Raw genomic sequence first — 26,241 nt, forward strand, 5'->3', positions numbered from 1 at the left:
AAGTTCAACTATTTCAGAGAAATGCTAGGAGTAAAGTCAGCTGCCAGCTTAGAGGAGAGTGTTGATGTTTAAGCCTTGCAGCTGCCTTGTGTTTTGTTGCATTCTGTTGTTTTGTAATTCAAAGTCTTTTTTGTCTTAGTTTTGAAATATAAGGCTGAGATTAAATCAAAGCTAATAGGCTATATGTATGTGTCTCATGGTATATCATCTCACTTATATGTGAGCATGTGGGATTCACGTGAGCTGTGGAGTAATGGGAGAGGTAGTGCGCCTCAAACGGCTATATCTTCTCCCACTCTAGTTTTGTAGCTTCTTAATCATTTTCAGTCATAGCTGAATGAAATCAAAAAAATTATACAGAGCTCTTCATCTTCTCTGCAACAACATTTTTCGTGTGAATTCTTGGTTGAAATCAAAATCTTTTTGAATTCTTCCTAGTTCTGTGCTTTACTCTGCTGTTTTATAGAACTCTAACAATTTAAACACCATTTACACGATGCCAAACAACAAAAGTAGATAAAACCGTGATCTGATTTGCAAGCATGCTCAGCTCAAGGAGACAACAGCATGTACAATTACTTGTGCAAATCTGCAGCGTCCTCTTATCCATCGATCCACACAGAAAGGCCATTGTGTGACGAAACATTAACAAACCCATTTGCGCGAAAAGTCGCTTCATTTTAAGGGATCCGAAGGACTGGAATAAGAAATTACATCCGTTTCAGGTCTCTGCTGCTGTTCCTGCTGAAGAACAAAGCGACGTAATCACAAAGTCACAAAGTCATCTAATCCGTCCCCATCAAGGTGCAAATACCATTAGAGATTCTGAAAAATCTAAAACTACTACAAAAGGCAAGTTTGTGAATTCAGCAAGCACGGAATGAGGCACAAATTTTCACCTTAGATCAGCATGTTCTACAGACTCTAGGATGTGTGGAGTACGTGGGTGTCAACGCAGAAAATAAGAACAAAATGTATAACAGTAAAAGCTAGGAAATCGAGTACAGTTTCAAAAGCGAGTTTTCAAGTGTAAATTCAACAGTCGTACCTTGTCTTTGGACTTGTATAAATTGTAGATATCAGTGTAGTTTACGATGGCCTCAACTCTATCTAGTGATGCTTGCAACTTTCCCGAGTTCATGTTGAACCACGGTTCACCAGTACCCAACGCCCTAATCAATTCAAGGTTTCGACCATGAGCCATAACTACTCACAATCAAATAAGTAGTTGAAACAGAAACAAGAACAAAACCGCATGTAATTTGAAGAAAAATAATTCGAAAACTAAAAAATAAGAGACGGTAAAACCTTAACAGATATGAAAAATAAATAATGATAAGGAGCTAACTTGAAAGCACACTACAAGAGATAGTACTTTGAATTATCTCTACTGCCATAAATGCATACAAGACTAAGGAACTTGCCCGGTAATTTCAGGAAGCACATAATCCGCCCTCCACCCAAAGCGCAAATCCACACCAGGGACCAAGCCAACCGATGTCTTATTCCTGATCCGAGATATGCCATCTCCACCAAAACAAGTAGTAAGTTTCCATTTCCACCCGGTTGCATTGATTTGAAAATTATGGCCTATGCCAACCTGCTTTTTCCAACAGTTTGTAACGTTAATACTACAATACTTGAAGAAATACGAGCTCAGTCCAGGCAGGGGGGCACATACGCAGAATACATGATTGTTCAAGCTAAAACATTATGAATTCCTAGTAAGTCTGGCATACGTTAATCCAAGTGTGCTTGAGATGGTGCAAAGGATCCGAAATTATACACTTCAATAGTGCAGGAAAGTGGAGCGGGGAGTTGAATAAAAAAGAAGATTGAAAAGCATCAAACCTGAAGATTTAGATATCCAGTTAGAGGAATCTTTTTTGAAAGAACACGAACATCCTGATGGATAGGCTCGTAGATGAACTTCCACATCCGTTCAGGAGCCAACGGCTTCAATACAATCTTTCCTTGAAACTCATTGATTGGAGCATTATAGAACTGAACCAAATCGATGATCTCAACAAATCAAAATTCGGAAGCACTCAATACGGATTAATAAACTAACCTAAGACTCATAGAAGCTTATGTTCCACAATGTATACAGTAAACATAAACAACTGCAGCCAATCTTCATGAAAATTTGAACCAATATAAACACATAGAAATTCAGTATTCTCATCGATTGTTTAGGAACCGTTTGATAACCATTTCTCCGTCATCCCTCCCACCGCCCCCTCTCCACCCTTTCATCCCTCTCTTCCCCCATCTACTTTCCCTTTATCTCTACCCAATAAACCGAAAGTAAAAAACTAAAACCGAAATAGTTATCAGACGGTCCTCAATGTTTACAAACACAAAGGATAACGAATCTCTCCAATTCCAAACAAAAATTCAATCCAAAAAACCAATCTTTACGAACAGGACACTTCAACTTGTGACTAGCATGGAGTAACCCGAGTAATTCTTCATATTAACACAGAAAACAGAGGATTAAGCGTTGGATTATTAAAAAGTTCAAACCTTTTGAACTGGGAAGGTAAGAAAACAGTTAAAACTCTTGAAGAAATTGAAATTTCATACCTCCAGATTGAGGCCGACCCTTAAATCCTTCACTTCTTTCCGGAACTTGAAAAATAACTCCGACGGTATCAAATTTACACTGTAAAGTTCTTCGCACAAAGTTGGTTCTTCCCCACTCGAACCCCAATCCATTTTTTTGATGAATTCAGAGCCGTGAACTGTACGGACGAGGCTTTGGAGCAGTCGCTCTCTGCTTCTTCAGTGTGGGAGGAGATGAGAGGGAGAGGAGAGCAGGGAGGAGGTTGATGAAAATGCAGATGCGCCATTAAACTAGGAACGTTCTTTGGATAAGAGTGGAGGAAGGGAGGGTCCATTGGGCCATTGTCCACAAATTGTCAAATGAAAGATGGGATTCATTTTGATTAAAAGTTGCCCACCAAAAGCATCTACAATGTTTGGCCCACCAAACCTTCAAAGCTATTTTTTTATTCACAAACGATGTTGTACACAAAATTCATCTAAATTATAGGGAGAGTTATTCAAACTTGGATATCGACGAGGAAGAACACTGCTTTAACCAATTTAGTTGAATGCAAGTCTAGAGTGATATTCTAGTTTATATTAATCAAAAAAGAAATGCTTAAGGAGACTCTTAAGTAGAACTCTTCATGGATTCTCAGTCACCTCACAGTTTAACATTAAACCAACAAAATAAATAGGGGTGTGATATCCACACACCCCATTTTACTTCTTATACACCTTTTTAATTTTCGGCCGTCGGATCAGATAAATTGAAGAAGATCAACGGACATAAATTATCAAGAGATATGTGATAAGTAAAATAAGGTGTGTGGATAGCACGTCCCAATAAATATTATGCAAAAAGTATGATGTGACAGAAAATCTATAAAGAATACCAATTTTGATAATCTTAATAGCATTTCTCTAATCAAAATTACAAGAAAAGTCAAACTCAAATGCATCAAGTTTACGAAATCATAAATTCCGTATTTACAACAAAATTTGAGGACTTCAAGTTTGTCTAATGGCATGATGATGAAGGCACATGATCCAAGTAGTGGCTTGGGTGTGCTACCTCTTCATTAAGATCCTACCCAAAATTTCAAAATTATTATGAAGCCATTACTAGTGATGAAGGATTAGCATTGTTTCATTCCAGGAGAAATACTAAGGTTACTCTCTTACAATGAGATTTTTTATAGACTCTCTATTATCTTATATTTTTAGTACAATATTTTTTAATATTGGTACGGAAATTAACGTTAACATGTAAGGTGACGAAGAGTTCATAGAAAATCTCACTTTTTAAAAGTCTCCTTAACATTTCTCTCATTCCAATTTGAAATTTGAAATTTTTGCTTAGACTATGACCTTCCAAGCTACAAAGTTAAATCAACCATTAAAAAGAATGACAAGTTAGCCTTGTTTTCTTAAATCTTAACTAGCATATGGGCACACACAAAGTGTGTGAGAAAATTTTTTATTTTTTATTTTTGAAATAGAAAGAGAGAGGAAGAGAGTGATAGAGAATGTGGGAGTGGGAAGTTTTTTTATTTTAATTTTTTTTATTATAATTAGAGATATGTTAGGATTACATGTAAGTGAGGCTTTCAAAACAAAATGTCATATCCCGGCCCGGGGCGGATCACTTCCCGGGCCCGCTCCATCACCGTAGCACGATATTGTCCACTTTGGGCTTACCATTCCCTCACGGTTTTGTTTTTGGGAACTCACGAGCAACTTCCCAGTGGGTCACCCATCATGGGATTGCTCTAGCCCCCTTCTCGCTTAACGTCGGAGTTCCTACGGAACCCGAAGCCAGTGAGCTCCCAAAAGGCCTCGTGCTAGGTAGGGATTGGAATATACATTTAAGGATCACTCCCCTGGGCGATGTGGGATGTCACAAAAATAACAAATTTTGGTTATGTGAAATTACCTTTTTGCCCCATATTTCTTATTCATGTTCTCTTTTAATTATTAAAGCGTTAAACTGGTAATTTCATAGGATTTTGGTTGACAATAAATATTTTATTAATTAGTAGAGATACAAACTAAATTTGGTTACATCAACCATGATTGTGTTTCACTTTCTTAAATCTTACTTAATTTCTCTTGGTCTTTTCCCTCAAAGAAAATAAGTATTTTTATAGTCCTTTTTTTACAAGGTAGATTTTAGGGTTTTGCTTATTACACAAACGAGTTGTCCAAATATTTTCCTTTTATTTGGTTTGTACATTGATCACTTGTCACATTTTCGTGATAAAGTAAATTTGAAGACATTAATTTCTTCAACCTTTGACAATAGTTGGGTCGCATTTCTATCAATGAGATTATGATATCTACACTATAATTATGATATTTAAACGTTGAAAGCCTCTTCAAAAACAATCTTCTAACTTCGCCGTTCTTCATAATACAACAATGTAACACTTTATGTTCTTAACGTTATCCTTAATCATGTAATACAAACGCGTCTAGGTTAATACGTGCACCACGACAATGTAGCACTTTATGTTCTTGACATCGTCCAAATAATTAAACGCGTTTATACTTATGTAATACAAACTAGACACGCGGCACGGTCTGAATTAAAGATTAATTTGCACAGTCTAAAAATAATGATGCATATATTATGTTCCTATCAATTTTATCGGTTAACAACGTGGCTAAACCCCCAATTATATTCCTATCATTTGTTAAACGAAGATCTTCTTCAAATAATATCCTATGTAAGACGTATGCATATATTATGTTCCTATCAATTATCTTCACTCCATCTGTTATAATTTTTTATTCATCTTATATTGATTTAACTTTTATATTTTATCATTAAGGAAGTGATTTTACACCATTTTAACTTTTCAGACACTCATCTTCGTTTATGATCATCGAATTTATAAATCAAACGAAATCAACAAATATATTAACATGAGTGTGTAAAGATCACTTTCCTTACTATTAATTGAAAAGAAAGAAAAAAAAGACAATAAAGATTGCAAAATTAGAAGGCTATAAAGGTTGACACAGAGTTCCAAACTTTCATTTATTTCATCAAACTTTCACCATACAATTACAAAAGTCCACCACCTTCACCAACCCTTGCCCCAAAAGGAGCAATTGGTGGAAGCAACGATCGTGTCCTTCTCGGCTCATATCTCCTCACCCAAATGTGTTTTCCATTGATTGTAAACTTTGCCTTCCTCATCCCATTGAGTATGGCCTCGATCGTCGCCGGACTGTGGAAGACAATTTTCGCAAACAGTGACTGCTCGTGTGGCTGCACCTCCTGCATTTGCAGCGACTCGATTCTAGCCCCGAAAGTCATTGTGAAAAACTGCCTCACTTCCGATTCCTGCACCGGGTACCCTTTCGAGAACGTGACAAACATCGTCCTGTCGTGTGGTGGTGCCGCCTCGTTCCTCATCTGCAGAGGTTGCTGCTGCTGCAGATATGGCTGCTCATTAATTGAAAGAGAAAATGAGAATAAAGACGAAGACGATGGCTGTTGGGATGGTAACGAAGAAGATGATCGTTTTGATGGTAACACCACGTTGCGGTGATCCACAGAGTTCTGAGCGAAATTCCGCTCCATTGTCTTCTGCATGATGTCGTCGAAAGCCGGGAAGCAGACCTCGTTGACGGCCTTGGTGACGCCGCGAGCCGCTGCATCCCGGTTCTCGTGGAAAAACTGGACTGAGATTTCTTTCTCTAGAAAGCTTTGCATGAGTGGGATGTCCGTCTGCTCAGAGGAGAGAGAGAAATGGGTCCCGTTGATGAGGCCGAGACAGGTGACTGCCTCGTCAGCGAGCTCGTTGATCAAAATGTAGGGCAAAGAGAGCATCTTTTTCACCACATTCTTGAACCCATCTCTCTCCAGCCAGAGCCACAGGGCCAGAACCTGCATGGACTCCAGTGGGTCCCGGAAGAGCTTCAGCACCAGAATCGTGTACAGACTTCTGTCGACGTTGTGAAACTGTTTGAAGTTCTCCTCTGTGAAAAGCGAATAACTCGAAGCCATGTCTTTCCGCAGCTCCAAAACTTCAAAAGCTGCCACCTTTTTGGTCGGAAAAACACAAAGGTTACTACAAAATACCCAGAAAAGAAAAATTAAAAAAGATAGAAACATAAAAGTGAAAAATCAGATGAAAAAAAAGAAACCCAGAAAGGAAAAATTGAAAAATACGAGATTTCCAAGATAAAAAGCGAACCTTCTGAAGCTGTTTTGTTCTTCTGCTGGGATGGGTTTTTTTTTTTTGTGTTTGTTTTCTCTCACAGCCGAAGGCACCCAGAAGATTGAAAGAGGAGTGAGACTGGCAGTCCAGAAATTCGAAACCGATGCTGAGGTGCTGACACAATGTTGGTGTTCTTATCAAAATTTCAGAGGATATTGTTTGTTTTAGAGATTACTTTTAAGCAAGAAATAATTAATGCAAAAACAAAAAATGTATGTTTGCTTCCAACTTGTTTTATGGAATTGTTGCCTGGTGTCATTAAATCTCTCTGCTTTTCCCCTCCTTCTGAGAAAATTGTATTTGCGTTATCAATCCTTTTTTTTTGTTTGTATATATATTTGTTCATCTGGAAATTTTGCGGATGTTTGGCCAGCCAATGGGTGGCTTTATCAGTAAGTAGGGTTTTTATCGTGGGTGCCTTATCTTGGAAAAAGTAGGGTGTAATTGCTAGATTAAATCGTATAGAAAATTAAGAAATGATTCATGTAATTATATATTAAGGTAATGCATACACATAAGTAATTAATGTTGAATGAACAGGACGTAATAAATGAGAAAACCTGAAAATTGTTCAAGGCATATATGTCCTTTAAGACCAGTTTATACCTCACCTGAAAATTGATAACACTTGTCTCTCGGGATACAATGAACACGTCTGTGTAATAGTAGCACTTCAAATCACAGGACTCCATTGAACCACAATTGTGTTGAAAACTCTCTGATATAGACTCAATGAGACATTCTAATATTTAGTGCACTATATTTATGATTATACGTACGATAAAAAAATATAGAATGATTATGGGAACTTCTCTATTTATAAAATTTGAGGTACCTCTTTAAAAAACATGTGACTATTTAGAAAAAGGTTAAAAATAGTAACTGTTCATTTGATTAGATATATCTTTTTATCAAAAGACACCACTTTTAATTTACATTTGATTAATAAATTTAATATAATAATTGGCGGATTGCCTTGATTGCTGCAGCTTATTCTCTGTTTTCCGTAAAACGGCTCTGCATGAATCTCAACACTTAGCGACCAGTGTGTTTCATGCATTTTCTGCGTTTTCCTCTGCTGCAGAAGAAACGGCACAAGAATTAATTGAGAGATGTTAGTTGAAAATTGCTGAAATTTGTAGTGTTTAGAGTAAGTAATTGTTAAAAAATTGGGGTCTAATTGTTAAATTTAAAGAATATAATGCTAAACATTGGGCAGAAGAACCTGAAATTTGCCCTTCGAAGATGCCTCAAAGTTTGTGTTGGCAGATGCCTCTCCACGACGTCCTTTCTATACGAGAGAGTCGAACTCCAGTATTCCACAAAGAACAAGGAACCATAAAGTGTTTGATCACTCTCATAGACAGTAGAAAATTTCTAAGTGTGCTGGAAAATTTAGCAAGTTGGCAGTTTGATTTGTTCTATATGAGAAATTTTTCAGTGCTCTAAAAATATGATACTTTACACCAAGTGTTATAAAACAAGTTGACACTTGATGCATCGTGTTGTATTATTGGCAATGAAAAATCTCTTCTTTATATTAGGGCATTGTTTTCTAGTAGGATGAGGATTATGATTTCTTTCCTTTTTTTTTGGGATTCAGAATTTGCTTTCCTATTTGTATTAGGCTTTTATACTAACTTAGCAGGAGAAATTAAGTCTTGATGAGATGTTGTCTTCACGTAGCATGTGTACGAAATCGGAATGGAGGTAGAATAATAAGAATTAAATTCTTCCCCGAGTCATTTCTGCAATTACCAATTTTGGTAATGAAAATATTAGTTGTCTCCATCCAAAATCAGTAACCAGCCTTCTAAGAGCATCTCCAAAGGAGATGTAAGCTATAACAGTAAAAATAAAAAATAAAAAAACAGCACTAATTGTTTCCAACCGAAATTTCAAATCATATATAGCATGACATGGAATGGTAGCAAAGGAGCATGATATCAAATTTCACAGTAGCTTCAAATTTTTTTTTATTAATTATTAAATGTCTTTTATTATTATTTTAATATCATTTATTACTTGATTGTTAAACATTAGAGTCACAAGGAAGTTGAGAAGGCGCGTACACAAAAACGCGCCGAAGCCGTGGAAGACGAAGACAGCAGAAAATCTCGCAGGTGACTTCGTAAATGGCCGCAACAATAAGATAGCTTCGGAGAAGGGACTGTACAAGCACCTCTGCATACTGTCGTTCTCTCTTATATCTTCTCTGCAAACTCTCTTAATTACTCTTTTGCCCTCCCTCTTATTCTCTGAGAACCATGATTCTTATCCAAAGTTGGAATCAGATTCCAGGGATTTGATCAACTGGGTAAGTGGAGGAACTTGTTTCCTAACATGGGTCGGGTTTAGTTTTGGTTGGTTGAAGCTGTATGAAGCAGATGAAGTTGGCGCATTTGGTTTGGAGCTAATGGAAAAAGGTTGAGTTTTTGTTGGGTAATTGTGTGTCGAATTTGAAATAATACCGGAAGAAGTGGAAGGAGGAGGCAGAGAACTTGCCTAAGAAAATGAAATGAGATCTGGTCTTGTAGATCGTGCGGAGTGAAAGAACTTGCCTAGACGGAAATTAAGAAGAAAAAATATAATGTAACAAAATAATAGTTTAATTTGACATATCGGTTGAGATCAAAATATGAAAATATGTCAAAATATCACATAAGCTGTCAAATTTAAATTTTAAATTCAAAATTTGACAGCTCCTTTTAATATGGTCTAATATTCCAAGAATCCAAGTGATTCCCCAGTTTAGGGATGTTGTTTATGTTTACTGATAGGATAAAGATTAGGATTCCTTTCCTATTTTGAACTATATATTACTTTCCAGTTTATATCACAATTAGGCCTTTAAAATTACAGCTCTTGTAACTCACTAAGAGAAATTAAGTCTTGACAAGATGTACTATTTTCGTTATATAGCCGTCTTGGCAAATTGTTATGGATAATACCTGCATCTCCGATAAGAGAATGAACAATATTTCCAATCCAAAACACATTATACACTCTTTGCAAATAATGTATTTTCACTGTATAAATCTTGTAATCGGAACAATTCAATTTCTTAACATTCATTTAAAGATTGTTTGTATAAAAAATATTATTCGAATCAGAGAATGTTTATACATTCAAGTATATGAAAGAAATTGACAATAAGTACTAAATAACATATTTATGATAAACTATTAATTTATATACATTTATTGACTCCATAAATATACAATATTCATAAATTGTGAAATATTTGTATTTTTCCTATGAGAAGATGCACGTATTGACCAATTTTTATTTTATTTTTCTTTATTTTATGTCAACAGAACTCGGAAGTTGCGATCAACTTTTCCTCTTTATTTTCACATCCCTTGATCTACCAGTATTAAAATGCACTATTTGATTATATTTCCACCGATGGAATTGAATTATTATTGAGAACTTTAACGAAAAACTTCTGGTACTATTTATTTTAATAAAAAACCATATTTTTATACTACAAAGTCAATCATATTACTATTCACTTTACCTTTTATTTTGTCCTTATTGTTAAAACTCAAAGTTTTTAAACATTTTTCATTAGTTTTCCTATTATTATTCCTGTCATGAAATTCGTTCCCTATTTAGAGAGGAAAATACCCATTCAAAACGTCGTCGCCTTTCTGAATTCTAACTGTATTTTCCATCTCAGTGCATGTACACAAGCGACCTAACCTTTTGAGAACATTAATGAATTGTTACTCCACGATTTTTTCGGAATGTCAATAATATCTCTGAAGAACCAAGCCATTCTTCAAGCATTTCGTAACCAGGATGATTATTTTCGAGTACCAATAACATTTTTGAAAACTATGTCGTTCTTCGAGCATTTCAAGCTGTATGTCGTTCCTCAAGCATTTCGTAACTAGGATAATTATTTTCAAGTACCAATAACATCTCTGAAAACTATGTCGTTCTTCGAGCATTTCAAGCTGCAAGTGTCCAAGCATTCACTTACAGCGACCTTCCTCTGTCGCCGGGTGCCTAAGTATCAATTCACAAGCCTTTCCCAGGACAAGCACTGAACTGAACAACTGAATTGGATTGCGGCATATAAGGAAAAGATAAATCAACTTTGTCAATAAATTTTTTTGTCTATAAAAGATGGAAAACATTTCCAAATTCGGAATATTAAGCAATTAAAATGCATGAAATAAACATGTTGGAATAATGGTAGGCTAGTCAATTTTCTTGTTCAAAGTTAGGCAAGTTAGGTTAGTCAAGCAAGATAGGTAAGTTAGGCAAAATTAGGCTTATGTTCTTTTTCTTCCCTATATATATGTTTCATCTTGTAATTGTTTCATTAAGCAAATATACAAAACCATCTTCAACACTTCTCTCTCATAGCTTAAACCCTAGAACCCACGAAACCCTAGCAGGTTCATATTTTATCATGGTATCAGAGCACCGTTTCTGGTGACTCTGAATACCCCACTTATCTTCAACGCTTCCGCACCACAACCAACAACATCGTCATCATGAGTGATTCAGGAACCAACACAAAACCATTAGAGATGGCTACTGATCTCTCGAACCCGTTTTTATTACACTCCTCTGATCAACCTGGGAACATCTTGGTCTCCAAAACCCTTCAAGGAGACAACTACAACACATGGAGCCGTGCTATGCGCATCAGTCTAAGTGTTAAGAACAAGCTAGGTTTGGTCGATGGAACCATTGACCCACCTGCTGAAACAGATAAACAATTTGCATTGTGGCAACGATGCAATGACATGGTTCTCGCATGGATCCTGAATTCTGTACATGAAGACATTGCAAGCAGCGTTTCCTACTACACTTCAGCAGCAGATGTGTGGGCTGACTTGCGTGATCGTTTCTCTCAAGGGAACGATTCACGTGTTTACCAAATTAAGAGAGAAATTGTTGAGCACAGACAGGAGCAACAATCGATCTCAGTCTACTACACTAAACTAAAGGCTTTGTGGGATGAATTGACGTCCTATCATGAGCCCTCAACATGCACTTGTGGGGGTTTGAAGAAGATCAATGAACGTGATGAAAAGGAAAGAGTGATGCAGTTTCTCATGGGATTAAACGAGTCCTATGCCGCAGTACGTGGGCAAATCTTGTTGATGCAGCCACTTCCCGACACTCGGAAGGCATACTCTCTTGTTTTACAACAAGAGAAACAAGTGGAGGTATCTCTCACTCGTCATAACAATAGTTTGCATGCGATGCATTTGACAAGCCATAGGGAATCTGCTGCACAACGAGGTAACTCCTCTATTAAATGCTCATATTGTGATAAAAAATATCATACCGTAGATCGGTGTTTCTATCTCAATGGCTTTCCACCGGGGCACAAATACCATGGCAAAAAGATGATTCCTCCTAACAAGAAGAAACCTGCGGCTAATCAAATAAAGACTGGCAGTGAAGTCGCCACAGTCACGGGTAAGCACCATCATAAAACCAACGGTGACAGCCCCAAGTTCACTCCTGAAGAGTACAACCAAATCATGGCCATGCTCAAGAAAAACAACTTGGATGGTAATCCTCACTATTTTGCAAACGCCACAGGTACTCTTACACCTCTGTCTAAAATGTCAGGAGCCTTACCACAGAAAAAACTATATTGGATCATTGATAGTGGGGCAACGGATCATATATCTCCTTCACCTCACTTGCTTCACAAGAAATCTATGAGTGATTATGTACAAATGCCGAATGGGGGAAAAGCCATTATAGAATCTGTTGGTTCCGTCCAAGCAACTCCTCTTCTTAAACTTGATGATGTGTTACATGTTCCAAATTTTCAAGTTTATTTGTTATCAGTTAGCAAACTCACTGAGTCTCTACAATGCATAGTGATTTTATTTCCTACCTTTTGTGTGATACAGGACATGGCTACGAGGAGGACGATTGGCCTGGGCAAGCGATATAATGGGCTCTATTACTTGTCGTCAACACAAAATCCTCATTTAGCTCACAATGTCAACCGTCATTCAAACCTTTGGCACCGACGGTTAGGACATCCCTCCACCGGTCCCTTACAACTTTTGACCAAGCAAGTTCCAACTATTATGTTTGATTCTAGCCATTTGTGTGACATTTGTCCCCTTGCTAAACAAACTCGTTTGTCTTTTCCGTCAAGCTTTATTTCATCTCAAGCACCTTTTGATTTAATACATTGTGATATTTGGGGACCTCATCGAGTCAATTCTCATTCGGGGGCTAGATATTTTTTGACTATTGTTGATGATTATTCACGATTTACTTGGATCCATCTTATGCGTTTAAAGTCTGAAACACAAGGGTTGTTACATTCTTTTATTGCTTGGGTTCAAACACAATTCAATCGCATGATCAAGACAATTAGGGCAGATAATGGGGCTGAATTCATTTCTTTACGTTCTTTTTTTGATAGCAAAGGTATTGTGTTTCACACTTCTTGTCCTTCTACTCCCCAACAAAATGGGGTCGTTGAAAGAAAACATCGCCATCTTTTAAATGTTGGGCGAGCACTTCGTTTTCAAGCCAATTTACCTTTAATTTTTTGGGGGGAAAGTGTTCAAACGGCATGTTATTTAATCAATCGCTTACCAACACCACTCCTCCATCACAAAACCCCATTTGAGCTTTTACATTGTACACCTCCAGATTTTCATCACTTGCGTGTGTTTGGTTGCTTATGCTATGCCACAAATCTCACTCCCACACACAAGTTTGATCAACGTGCTCGGAAATGCATATTTGTTGGATATCCTCTTGGTCAAAAGGGGTACCGTGTTTATGATCTCACTACCCACAAATTCTCCACCTCCCGTGATGTGATCTTTCATGAGGACACCTTTCCCTTTCCTTCCCAACCCCCAGATCACCAACCTGACAGTGTTGTTCTCCCCCTTCCCCTTGATACTACCATCGCCTCACCTGCCCCTACCACCACTACCATCCCCCTTCCATCCCACGACACACCACACGACCCACCACACGACCCACCACAAGTCACACCCCCTATCCATGCCACCAACCCTTCCTCGGACCCTCTCATCACCGAGCCTGCTCCCTCCCATCTTCCCTTTGTCATTCGCCACTCCAACCGTCCTCCAAAACCCTCCGTACGACTTCAAGGCTATCATTTATATCATGTACACTCTCTTGCTCCCAGTGCCACCTCCTCTTCCATGTCAGGTACACGTTACCCTTTATCTCACTATGTTTCTTATGCTCATCTTTCTTCTTCACACCGTTCTTTTGCTTGTGCTATTTCCAACATTGTTGAACCCACTACCTTTGAGCAAGCTAATAGTGATCCTGCATGGCAAGCCGCCATGCAAGCTGAACTCCTAGCCTTGGAACAAAATCAGACTTGGACTCTCACTCGTCTCCCTCCCGGGCATCGAGCTATTGGTTGCAAATGGGTTTACAAGGTCAAGTATCATTCAGATGGGTCTGTCAAGCGTTATAAAGCTCGCCTTGTTGCCAAGGGTTTTACACAACGTGAAGGTATCGATTACAAAGAGACTTTCGCCCCAGTTGCCAAACTTATTACCGTCCGATGTCTTTTGGCCGTAGCTTCTGTTCGTCATTGGTCTCTCCACCAAATGGATGTTCAAAATGCCTTCCTCCATGGAGATCTTGAGGAAGAAGTCTATATGCAACTGCCTCCTGGTCTTCGTCGTCAGGGGGAGCACAATGTATGCCGACTCAACAAGTCACTTTATGGGCTTAAACAAACCTCTCGCAGCTGGTTTCACAAATTTTCCACTGCTATACACCAAGCTGGGTATCAACAATCCAAGGCCGATTATTCCTTGTTCACCAAGGTACGTGATCACTCATTCACAACTATACTAATCTACGTCAATGACATGATCATCACAGGCAATGATGAAGAGGCCATTCGTGATCTCAAACAGTTTCTTCACACTCAGTTTCGAATCAAGGATCTGGGACCATTAAAATACTTTCTCGGCGTAGAGGTGGCTAGGTCTTCTCAAGGTATTTCTATCTCACAACGGAAATACACGCTTGACATTCTTGATGAAGCTAGCTTACTGGGTGCCAAACCTGCAAAATTTCCCATGGAAGAAAATTTGAAGTTATCTCCAACGGAAGGGCAAGTTCTTCATGATGCCTCGAAGTATAGGAGACTTGTTGGTAAACTTATTTACCTTACTATCACTAGACCGGAAATTTCATATGCAGTTCATGTACTCAGCCAATACATGCAACAACCAAGAAAACCACATTTAGATGCAGTCCATCGTCTCTTGCGATACTTGAAAGGGGCACCTGGACAAGGACTTCTATTTCCTTCAAAGGGGGACCTAATCTTGGCTGGATATTGTGATGCCGATTGGGCTTGATGTTCAATTACAAGGAGATCTGTCACGGGTTATTGCATATTCCTTGGAGGAGCATTGGTATCTTGGAAGACTAAGAAACAAACCACCGTTTCTCGATCTTCAGCAGAAGCAGAGTATCGTGCCATGGCCTCTGCGACGTGTGAGCTTACATGGATGAAATACTTGTTGGCTGACTTACGAGTTGATCATCATGTGCCAGCAAAACTGCATTGTGACAATCAAGCGGCTCTTCATATAGCAGCCAATCCCGTGTTCCACGAGCGTACCAAACACATAGAAATCGATTGCCATGTTGTTCGTGAACGTATTCAATCAGGGGTTCTCACGACAGCCTACGTTCGTACTGGAGCACAGTTGGCTGATATATTTACCAAGCCGCTTGGACAAGGGATGTTTCACTCATTACTTGGCAAGATGGGTGTGATTGACATTCACATTCCACCTTGAGGGGGAGTATTAAGCAATTAAAATGCATGAAATAAACATGTTGGAATAATGGTAGGCTAGTCAATTTTCTTGTTCAAAGTTAGACAAGTTAGGTTAGTCAAGCAAGATAGGTAAGTTAGGCAAAATTAAGCTTATGTTCTTTTTCTTCCCTATATATATGTTTCATCTTGTAATTGTTTCATTAAGCAAATATACAAAACCATCTTCAACACTTCTCTCTCATAGCTTAAACCCTAGAACCCACGAAACCCTGGCAGGTTCATATTTTATCACGGAAACAGAAACATAAAATTGATGCTTGTATGATACAAAGGACCCATTATAGTCATCGCATAACAACTAAATCGTATACGTAGAGAATACACGGGCATGCGGATTCAACAACTACAGTGGAAAACCCCAGGAGAAAACTTAAAACATGACCAACATTCTTCCAGAATCGTGAAAACGAAACAGAAGCTAAAACGTCAATGTAGATTGTTGTCCTCCCCGCTTCAAACTCCCATGCCAGTTATGTCAGGTGTTTCTGCAGCGATGCACTGCAGATCAGAAAGAGAGAATGATCTCCAAGGAGAACTGCGTCGAGGAAGAGGTGGTGATGGTTCTTTATCAGGTGATCGTCTACCATGTGGTGGCAGAGGTGGAAGACAGGAAGAAGGTGATGGTGAAATTGAGTTGGATCCCTCCCCGTTGCTATAGCTAGGGGAGCGGCTCAAAGTCTCCCCAATAAGAAACGATGCTCGACTAGAGTTAGCAGCTGGTCTCTTTGATAAGTCATTGCAGTTTTTATCCTGAAAATAATTCTGGGCTAATACATTCTTGCGCTTCTTGGTATAACGATTTTTTGGCTTTGCAAGCTCCTTGACAGAAGAAACAGACGAGATGTCTGCTAGGCTTGTGAAGGACTTTGATTTACCGCCATAAAACTTGGATATACCTCTCCTGAAATGTTAGAGAAGACATCATAAATATATCACAAATTAAATGCATGAAAAACATAAGATAATATACGTAAGTACGGTTTTTGAGCTTGTAGATTGTACTTAATGATCTTAAAGATTCATCTAATCCAACCATAATGGCTAAATATTGCCACAAACTAAATTTGATTCTCGCATGACGCAAAACAACTAAGTCACAAAAACTTGCACAAGGCATGGAAGGAGTGTGAAGTGCCTTCCTTTCGAGGCTTTTGAACGATACTTTTAACCATTAAGACATTTTTATAACAATCGATCCCACCCCCTTGTTTGTTTCAACCTAATTCATTCAACCATTAAGACATTTTTTAACCATTAACTTATTAACTTCCTAATAAGACTGTCGAGAACTCAATTTTCCTCTTTCATCAAAGATTGAACATTAATTCAGGCTTGCGTGTCAATAAACTTCAAGAAAATAAAATAGATAACTACAAGCTTATTAGCTTACATGACAAAAACAGTATAAGAACTATACTATGATTGCATCGCCACCACACCATGACACTCTCAAAGTTTTCCTAAATGCTCTGCTGGTTGCTGAGAAGACCAGGTAAGGTAGAAAAATAAATTTCAAACATGTTTCATCACCGGAGGATCGTAAAGACCAAAAGGAAGAAAACAATGAATTGAAAACAAACAAGAACAAACAAAAATCCGAATGAGAATTAGACATTGCCAACTGACTTCCCTTTTCAATATTCAAACAACAAGAGCATCCACAAAGCCTAAACATTTAATATTCTTTCATTTCCTCTAGTTTCACGAAACCATACAAGCATACAAAAAAATCCAAATCTCAGAGAAAGGAGTGAGCCTTTAATCTTAATTTCTTAGAACAATAGTTGGAAATCCACCCAGTTGTGATTAACGAATCCTAATCACGTCATCGTCAGTAGTGTTCATTTTATTGCCATTCAATCTAAATAGCTTCTTTCCATTATTTCTTGTTTAGTTTGCATCCTTTGTAGTTTCTGCAAATTACTGAATCATTAACTAACAAACCCACCTGCTAATAACTTTCAAGCTCTAATTTTTTTGCAGGAAAAAGCAATAATATGCTCAAAAAACAATCAAAGCATCGAACTTTATCCAAAATTACCATAACCCAACTTGCTAATTCCATAAAACTACAACACCAACCAATCAAAATCCAGATTATATCAAAACCCATCTTGCTAGTTCAGTAAAACTACAACACTAACCAACCAAAATGTAAATTAAATCAAAACCCACCTTTCTAATTCACTAAAACTACAACACAAATAAATCAAAATCCAGATCATTCAAATCAAAAGTTCAAAACCACTAAAGGTACCAAGTAACATACTTGACAGGCAAAACCTCCTCGAGCTGGTCCATGGTGTCCAACGGTCCTTTAAGCGAGCTCTGCACCTCAGCCTCACCGGATTCCTCCCCCTCCGACGACCCATCGGACGAGTCGCTGTTCCTTCCAACTGAAGACGACGAGCTGCTGCAAGAGTCCTCCTGGTCATGACGACGATCTTGAGCAAACCCTTTATTTTCCGACGAGTCGTGGATGGGGATGCAAGGCTCCCCGTGAATGAACCTCGGCCGTCGGATCATATCATTGCCGCCACCGCCGTTTCTCCGTAGAGCGATTGACATGATGGGGGCTGGTTCCGGGTTCAAAGTTGAGAGATTTTGGATAGAAGAAGAAAAGAGTGCGAATTCTGGATGGAATGAAAACAGCGAGAAGGGAAAGGACTGAGATGGGATATTAATAGCTGGTGATCAGCACATGGGGTGGCGATGATTTCGCCATTTTCTTATGTGTATATATACTCATAAATTAATCTCCATTATCCAAAAACACAAAAGCTCATAAATTAATAATATGATCGGAGAAGTATAGTACATATTATTATTATATAAATAAAGTGAGTGAAAAACATATTCTGAAGTGAGTTATATCAACTACGTCATCCACATAATTTTTCATCTTGTGTTTGGATGTACATAAAATTTTCTTGATCAATTAGTCAGTCTACTTTGTCGAAAGAGTTTATGATTTCAATTTAACTCGCATAACTTCAGAACAAAAATTATATATTTGCGGTGTTTTTTATATTACGGAATTATTTGATATAAAATGGTTAAATATATTTTCTGACACTACTAGAGTGATACGGATGGAAAATGATCCTCGCGGGATCCTTTTCTTGGAGATTTGTGGGATACATGATCGCGTCTGTTCATCATATATAGTGAGGTCAGATATCATTTGAAATTTAAAATTTAAAATTAAATATAAATAGTACTTAATGAAAACTGGCGGCACGATGTACGATGAACGGACATGAACACGAAATTCTCCGAATCTCCATAAACAACATTTTACACAAAGTTATCAAAGTGGTTATAAAATATTTGGATTTATAATAAATTTAAAATGTGCATAATAAAAACACTTTTATCAAAAAATACTTACGAACATAAATGATTTACAATAAACTCGCAAACGAGAGTTTTAATTATAATTTTTAGTTAAGTACATATACAACGCGTATGATAAAAGTAAATATGCTATTATTTGAGTAAATGAATAACGATATATTTTTCAGTGTATCTGCAATAAGAAGTGAAAAATTACATACTATTATACAATAAAGAAAAAGAATTCTTCTAATTATATAATAAATAATATGTATTATTCTATTCCGTATTACGAACACATTGAAAAATATATCGTAGATAATGAAGAAGGAAAAAAAAAAAGAGAATAAAGAAGTGAGGGCGAACCTTATCATGATTTGAAACATGGCATAAAATACGGGAATATGGAAGTATAGGTTTGTGGGGAATAGTAAACTAAGTTATCTGATTACATACTTATTTATCCACTTTTTTAATCTATTTCTCAAATATATTTTTTGGGTGATTGGGGTGCTTTTGGGTGTGGTGGACTCATGGTATGCTTTGTTGGGTTACGAAAATGTACAAGGATTTGGTTTGACTCTTTGACTTATTGTGTGTGAATGTGACGCGTGGAACGGTGGATCCCAATGTGATTTTGATAAAAGCAATGCCACACTTAATTAAGGAAAATTGCAGACTTCAAGATCTTCCTTTGACGTTAGTAATTTAATTGGGTATGAACCTTAATTTGATAGAAAATTTTGATTTTGACTGCTAATAAGCATTGCTAAATGAAATAATCAGATGAAATTCTTCTTTTAAACCACAAAAAAAGGATATTTTGAAAAGAAAACAAAAAAAATCACCTAATGAACAACCATGGAGTACCAATGAAGATTGAAGACAAAAATACTTGAAGGGGAATGATGATTGGAGCTACGGGGCATGAGTCTGGAGATAGAAATCAATGGTGATTGTGGTATACGAGTAAATTCTATAAAGTTTGATCATAATCATGGAAATCAACAGAAATCAATAAAAAAAACAGGCGTGAAAAAGAAAAGGAAAGGAAGAAGAAGCATAATGGATAGGGGAAAGAAGAAGAAAACTCATCGTATACCACAATCATCATTTAATTAGCAATCTTTTTATTAATTATTGATTAACAGTTTGAAATTAAATGCTAATTAATTTATATGATGTGGTTATCCATATTAGATGCCACCTAAGATGATATACAATTGTGGTACAAAAATATGGTAAGAATAACATTATTATTTTGATAATCATGATTAGTGGAACCCTATAGTGGGTCACACTTTTGGTTTCACACTCTAGCATAGTCTAGCATATTGGTTGATTTATATAATATCTACATTTCTTTTATAATTTTCTCTTATAGATGGACCCACTATAATATTTTTTTAAGTTTAAAGAAAATATATCTAGTATGTTTGAAAAACTCACGTATGCAGTCATCGTGACATTTCATACAATTAGTATAGTTATATGTGTAAGTTGTTTTTATTTGTATTTATAATTGGCATTGGACATCATAATAGTAGTGCGGGCATATCATATAAGTTGCTTACATATCTCAGTGACATGCAAAAGGGTAGTAATATTCATACACTCACTTTTATTTTTCACACTCTTCTCAATTTTTTGTCGTCGAATCGAATGAATTGAAGAAAATCGGGACTGTTAGATGTAAAAATAGGTGTATAATTAGCACTATCCCATTCAAAAATCCCTTTCTTATCACATAAGTAAATCGTAAATCATGAATACCTACCGTAAAATATAAATTTGAATCGTTGCAAACATAAAAGTGTCTAAGTTTAATGAATACGTGTAACTTACGAGTAATTGTATATATTTAGAACTTTAAGATTTTGCATGGATGAGAAAAGTGGGTCACTGCACCAAAATTGAAGTTAATGATCTAACATTTTTGTGCAAACTTTTTCTTCTTTTGGCAAAAGCAAAGATGCACCAAAAATGAAGTTTGAACTCAAACCCATTATAGTAATGGATGCATCCACCACCAAGGGGAGAAATCAATCTTCAAATACTTTCTTTTATTTTTCTTTTTCAAAACAAACAACGAGTGATTTGCCCACAACAGTCTACCTTTTAAAGTTTGAAAAAATTTATAGAAGTATTTTAGCCTCTTTCTGAACACTATCATATAATTCACTAGCGCCATAAATAAATTTCAAAATGTGTCGTGTCGTGTGAAACATGGATCTGAATGTTTGCATGACATGGGGGAAGTTGCCCCCCTTTTTTTTTTTCTTGTAAAGTATAGGGGAAGCCCTGTATTGTATTGTATTGTATTGTATGTCTCCATTCAATGTGGAGAATTTAGAGGACGTAAGAGATGATGTTACGCCGACCGACTTGACTGCCTAGTTGAAAACAACATACAGAGATTTTGAAGAAGAATAACCAGAGGGACAAGGATTATTTACCCTCCTACTTCTGGTGCCCTCCTGTGCTCTTCTATTTTGTGTGGTCACGATTAAACCACGTTAATATTTTATATTGTTATTATTCATTTTTTGTCTTATTATCTCTATAAAAAAATAATATAAAATGTTGACGTGACTTAACCGTGACCACATAAATAAGAGAGCATGGAAAGGTACTGGGAATGGAAGGACAGACAATCCTTGTCCTAAGCAAAGCCTTATTGTAGTAACGTGGGGCCCAACCACATGATCCGGATCTGTTGTGATCTTTGTCTCCTGGCCATTGATTTCTGCTTTGACCCAATTCAAGTCAAACAGCACTTAGCCCAACAAAGCCCATCGGACCAACTATATAAAAGCCCACCCAATTCAATGATACGAAAATGAAAATGAATAGTTGTGATTAAACATAGAGGTGTGATATCCACGTACCTTTTTTTTTTTTCTCACACACCCTTCTAATTTTCAACCTTCGGATATGATGAATTGAAGAAAATTAAAGGACAAAAATTAACAAGAGGTGTGCGAAAAGTAAAAAAAAAGTGTGGATAGCACACCCCTAAAAATAAAATAAAAAATTGAATATTTTTTGAAATTAAAGTTAAAGGTGAAGTAAAACACTCATATCATTAGAACCAACCCAACTTGATCACTAACTTCTGGTTTGGAAGATACTATTGACACTAAAAAGGTTATTTTGATTTTTTTTTTTTTTTAAATGGGACAACTAGTGGCAAACCACGGTTATCCATTATTTTCGGAGGTCGGAAAGACTCACGTAGACATTTCAACCTCCTTCTGACCACAAATCTAGCTTCTACACCAGCAATGAGTTTCGAGAGTATAATAATTACACTAACAGCGGGTTATTTTGACGATTTACAAATTGTATTTGTTTTCTAAATACAAAAAATTTAGAGAGTATAATAACTTTTAAGAACAATACTGACTACTCAAAGCATGAGCATGAGTTCTTACTCAAAAATATTCGTCACCGATTCATAGAACTTTGCGTTTATAATTTGGATGTTCATATTACAAATCACTCTATAAAAATCACCTCTACAAAAAATTAATTAAAACTAAGGTCATTTAGTCATCTAATTGTAAAAAAACAAATGAACGGAATTGATAAAAGCATTAAAAAGCTCCAATATAGTTGCATCAATAGATTGATTAAACGATCTTACTTTTAATTCATTTTTTGTAGAGACGATCTTTACAACGTGAGTCATACTATGAACAGTTCTGATCATAAGCACAAAGCTCTGTGATTCGAACTAGAAGAGTTTGGGTCGGAGTTCCTACTTATCTTTTGAGTTTTGAGTAGCAAGCATAGTTCTAACTTTAAACGAGTGTCAAAAGTCCGACAGACTTCCATTCGTTCAATTTTGAGCACTATAGGTAATGATAGATTTCTTTCTTCACGTCTATTGTTATGTACATGTGTAATGCTTCATCTCTATTTCTCCTCCTAGATTTTCTTTTCCAAACTAAAGTAAATGAAAGCAAGAGAATTACAGAAAAGCTACTTGCTTGGTTCAGCTGACGATTGTGATTGACTTCTGAGCGTCGGAATCTTCTTTTGGAGTTCAAGATTGGAGATCTGCTCCGCCTCCAGTGCTCGTTCAAGCTTTAATTTCAAAACATTACAACATTTGTCACAAAAAATTCTCATGGGAAAGAAAATGATGCCCCAACTAGATCGACCAAGGTAGGACGACAATACCTTTGCTGCTCGTGTACTCCATTCTCCTAAAATGGCTCTCAACCTTTCGTTTTCCTCCACGTACTGTTCGAGTATTACAGTTGCGGAGGTTAGAAAATGGGAAAAGAGAAGAAACGAAAAAAATAGATAAGGATTCGAGTCCATAGCGACCATAATGCAGTAGGAAACCTGATTGTTGGTGGTCCGGACTTGCTGGATTTCAGAATCCCTCTCAGCTATCAAAGACCGAGCAAGCCTGAGCTCAGACTGCAATTGATTCATCTGCAATGTAAACACATCTCTCAGACTCCCAGTCACCTTCTAATGTCAATTATGTGATGTAGAAGAGAACAGCAAATGAGACATTGAAAGGAACCGTGAATGAGGTAACTGCGTAACACTAAGAACATTCTAATTTTCATAATGAATCAAGAGCAAACCACTTGGTATTTCTAACCAGTCATTACCTCAGCGGAAAGCGTCCGTAATTCCTGATCACGAGCTGCCAACAGATGGGCAAGGTCCACCTGCAAAGACAGACATCGGTATTGTTCTGTCAATTTTTCATATAACAAAGAGCATGAAACAAGATCAGTGCTCAAATTACACTGGCAGTTGTATGCTCACATTTTCAAGAGCTTTATATATCCTCTAGAATACGAAAATAATAGTAAGTTAGTAACTAATTACCTGAGGTGTGCTCCCATCATTAGTCCTTTCGTATTTACTTAAGCACTCTTGTAACTGAAGGATCTGTAACAAACACATGTTTAGAATAAAATAAGACTGTTGATTTGAAGAACTTAATGTGCAGCATGGAACACCTAACTGTCCATATCACACTTCAGTACCCAAAATCATTAGTTGAAAACCCGAAGAAGCTGCATGTAATAACATTGAGTACAATAGTACAACCACCAATGTCAAGGTGAGATACCTCTTCACTCAAAAAATGAAGGTTTTCACGCTGATATTGCAACAAAGCCATTTGCTGATCAGAAAGTCGACCAGCATCATGATACCTGCCACAACACATAATGCATTTTCTTACATTAGGATCCATGAAATATAGCAGTTTCCAGTAAACCAACTATGAGACATATCTTATGTTATAAACTGTTAAAGTTCTTGATGCAACTCCTGGTGATTGATCTCTCTTCAAATTCTGTATATAAAACCAGGAAGCAAGATGATGGGGTATTCCAGAAGAAAAAATGTATGATTACCTCAAACCTTCTAAAGAACTCGAGGGTTGAAGAGGAGAATATAACGACTTTAAGACATCAGGCTGGGAGTTTAATGAGTTGTACTGGTGAATATAAGCTGCAAACGCCAAAATTAGCAATAGATGATACGTAAGTACTATAAATTTAAGAGTTCATGTTTATGTAGCTTTGTGCTAGACATGAAAATGATTCAGGACTAAGCTCACCAACATTGAGACTCATAAAAGATCCGGCACATATTGCTTCAATTACCATTATAGTCCTGCAGATTTTATGAGTAACAAATAGTCGGTCACAGATGAAAACTAGCTTTCACATTGAACTCATCCAACCAAAGTTTAGACAAGATCTTGAACTATCCCATATATTGATCACATTATCAATGTTGTTGAGACCACGAATCCGAAAAAGGGCAAAGAAACTATAAAGGAGACAACAGCTACAAATTCTGAATGAAGAAATGCTTATGCTTGGAATCATAGGTTGGTAATTCCTATACCTCAATATTGCTGGGAGAGTAAGGAAACTGATATGGGGTCTCCAGACCATAACAAGTAACAACGCAGCAGTTCCTAACATTCGACAAAGATATCAGAAACTGAATTGTGACAATAATGATGATAACAATATTCTTGAGGGAAAATATAATGGCGGACTCATAGGAAAGAAGTGTAGAGTCTTTGCAACGATAAAAAATGGAAGCCACCACATTTCAAACAAAAAGAAGAAAAACAGACAACTTAAATACAAATCCACACACCGTATGAAGTAACTGCAAAAGGTAGGCGAACAATATGCTTCAACTTCTGGCTGAAACTATAATAACCCTACAAAACAATGTGCATCTCGTCTTTCACAAATCAAGTAAGCAGTACTAAACAACACGATCTAGCATCCCGCTGAATCAAATACAAGTGGACAAGTATTTGATTCAGCGGGATGCAAATACAATTGGACAAGACTACAAAAGAACTGGACTTTAGTAGCCGTACCGATTTAATACCTACTCAATTCTGAGATGTTGGGGCAGATTAAGCCACCAATATAACCAAAATTATCAGTTCAAAGGATTTATATCCGAGTAAACTAAAAGGTTACCTGTAAGCGAATTTTCTGAACCTGGGACACCAGATACTGCTGAAAAATGCCTGAAAAAAGTTGAAAGATTAAATTTTGATGCGAAAACACGAAAAGTCTCTAAATTTGAAGACTGCCCGGATAAAAAAATCACAGATACCTGTGACTACCAGAAGAAGGACGTTGCAGCTGCAGAGCAATTGGGGTATCAAATCGTCTATGGCCTGAAATATCCACGGAGCCGCGACGGCCACGGCAGCGTAACCGGCGAGTATGATTAAGTAGAAAACACTTCCGAAGAGGCTCCTCGACTTCCGGTGGCCGAACAGCGGAGCCTCGTGCATGATATCCAAAAACCTGAAAGGTGAAGCGCCGAAATCAACGGCGGGGATTTGTAATCGGGCGGCGGAAAACGATGGCATTGGCGAATTGTGTGGGGGAATTGGAGGGAGATTGAGGAGGAAGACTTACAGTGCGTTGTCCTCCGACGATGTTGACGGCAGAGAACCTTGCCGTTCTCTCTCTGTTGACATTTTTAGACACGGATTTTCGGTTCTGTGTATTTGCGAACTGCGATCTCTGCTTTCAAGTTTCAGACTTTTGGAAGGAGAGTTCAGTCTCAGACTCGGAACTCCCCAGAGCTCTGTCAATCATTTTGTTTATTAGTTAGATAAAATTGCACAGATGGCGCCTGAAGTTTTCTTCTTTTTTGTATCTATCCTTTAACAAACAAATATTTGCACTTAACGACCCCAGATTTGGGATCTGGGTTCTTTTGACAATATGAAATTTCAATCCAATTTTCATC

The 26,241-nt window shown here is 37.2% G+C and overlaps 4 protein-coding genes across 6 annotated transcripts; all 4 read right to left on the minus strand.

The window, feature by feature from the left end:
• Positions 1-400: 400 nt before the first annotated feature.
• LOC137748558 (uncharacterized) lies at positions 401-2,897 on the minus strand. Of its 3 annotated transcripts, none has more exons than XM_068488730.1 (5): positions 2,587-2,897; positions 1,852-2,004; positions 1,425-1,603; positions 1,049-1,172; positions 401-741 (listed from the first exon to the last, which is right to left on the minus strand). In XM_068488730.1, exons 1-5 carry the CDS (start codon positions 2,716-2,718, stop codon positions 676-678), a joined length of 654 nt encoding a protein of 217 aa, XP_068344831.1. In that variant the 5' UTR covers positions 2,719-2,897; the 3' UTR covers positions 401-675. The 3 variants fall into 3 exon arrangements, with proteins under 3 accessions (XP_068344831.1, XP_068344829.1, XP_068344830.1); XM_068488728.1 differs by having other exon boundaries at positions 401-744; positions 2,587-2,894; XM_068488729.1 differs by having other exon boundaries at positions 401-744; positions 1,425-1,600; positions 2,587-2,889.
• A 2,720-nt stretch (positions 2,898-5,617) lies between these two features.
• Positions 5,618-6,565, minus strand: LOC137747728 (uncharacterized). The gene has a single exon (XM_068487885.1). The coding sequence runs from the start codon at positions 6,563-6,565 to the stop codon at positions 5,618-5,620; it is 948 nt and encodes a 315-aa protein (XP_068343986.1).
• A 9,322-nt stretch (positions 6,566-15,887) lies between these two features.
• On the minus strand, positions 15,888-18,343 carry LOC137748361 (protein OXIDATIVE STRESS 3 LIKE 1-like). The gene is made up of 2 exons (XM_068488506.1): positions 17,900-18,343; positions 15,888-16,531 (listed from the first exon to the last, which is right to left on the minus strand). Exons 1-2 carry the CDS (start codon positions 18,196-18,198, stop codon positions 16,084-16,086), a joined length of 747 nt encoding a protein of 248 aa, XP_068344607.1. The 5' UTR covers positions 18,199-18,343; the 3' UTR covers positions 15,888-16,083.
• A 4,435-nt stretch (positions 18,344-22,778) lies between these two features.
• On the minus strand, positions 22,779-26,052 carry LOC137748326 (protein FIP1-like). Its single transcript, XM_068488466.1, has 13 exons — positions 25,905-26,052; positions 25,594-25,790; positions 25,455-25,504; positions 25,117-25,183; positions 24,856-24,928; positions 24,563-24,618; positions 24,357-24,453; positions 24,068-24,152; positions 23,821-23,883; positions 23,598-23,657; positions 23,320-23,412; positions 23,152-23,214; positions 22,779-23,055 (listed from the first exon to the last, which is right to left on the minus strand). Exons 1-13 carry the CDS (start codon positions 25,964-25,966, stop codon positions 22,951-22,953), a joined length of 1,071 nt encoding a protein of 356 aa, XP_068344567.1. The 5' UTR covers positions 25,967-26,052; the 3' UTR covers positions 22,779-22,950.
• Positions 26,053-26,241: the final 189 nt, after the last annotated feature.

Source organism: Pyrus communis, chromosome 10, assembly GCF_963583255.1.
Source record: "Pyrus communis chromosome 10, drPyrComm1.1, whole genome shotgun sequence".
Taxonomy (NCBI): domain Eukaryota; kingdom Viridiplantae; phylum Streptophyta; class Magnoliopsida; order Rosales; family Rosaceae; genus Pyrus; species Pyrus communis.

What these genes read in the sequence shown, in the direction of transcription:
- LOC137748558 (XM_068488728.1), bottom strand. Translation starts at nt 2,718, where the DNA reads ATGGATTGGGGTTCGAGTGGGGAAGAACCAACTTTGTGCGAAGAACTT. An exon ending in GGGTCGGCCTCAATCTGGAG is followed by an intron (nt 2,005 to 2,586) that starts GTATGAAATTTC and finishes GATTTGGTTCAG; the next exon opens with TTCTATAATGCTCCAATCAA. An exon ending in CTGGATATCTAAATCTTCAG is followed by an intron (nt 1,604 to 1,851) that starts GTTTGATGCTTT and finishes TGTTGGAAAAAG; the next exon opens with CAGGTTGGCATAGGCCATAA.
- LOC137747728 (XM_068487885.1), bottom strand. Translation starts at nt 6,565, where the DNA reads ATGGCTTCGAGTTATTCGCTTTTCACAGAGGAGAACTTCAAACAGTTT.
- LOC137748361 (XM_068488506.1), bottom strand. Translation starts at nt 18,198, where the DNA reads ATGTCAATCGCTCTACGGAGAAACGGCGGTGGCGGCAATGATATGATC. An exon ending in GAGGAGGTTTTGCCTGTCAA is followed by an intron (nt 16,532 to 17,899) that starts GTATGTTACTTG and finishes CTAACATTTCAG; the next exon opens with GAGAGGTATATCCAAGTTTT.
- LOC137748326 (XM_068488466.1), bottom strand. Translation starts at nt 25,966, where the DNA reads ATGTCAACAGAGAGAGAACGGCAAGGTTCTCTGCCGTCAACATCGTCG. An exon ending in TACGGACGCTTTCCGCTGAG is followed by an intron (nt 23,413 to 23,597) that starts GTAATGACTGGT and finishes TTTACATTGCAG; the next exon opens with ATGAATCAATTGCAGTCTGA. An exon ending in GGAGTACACGAGCAGCAAAG is followed by an intron (nt 23,056 to 23,151) that starts GTATTGTCGTCC and finishes TTGAAATTAAAG; the next exon opens with CTTGAACGAGCACTGGAGGC.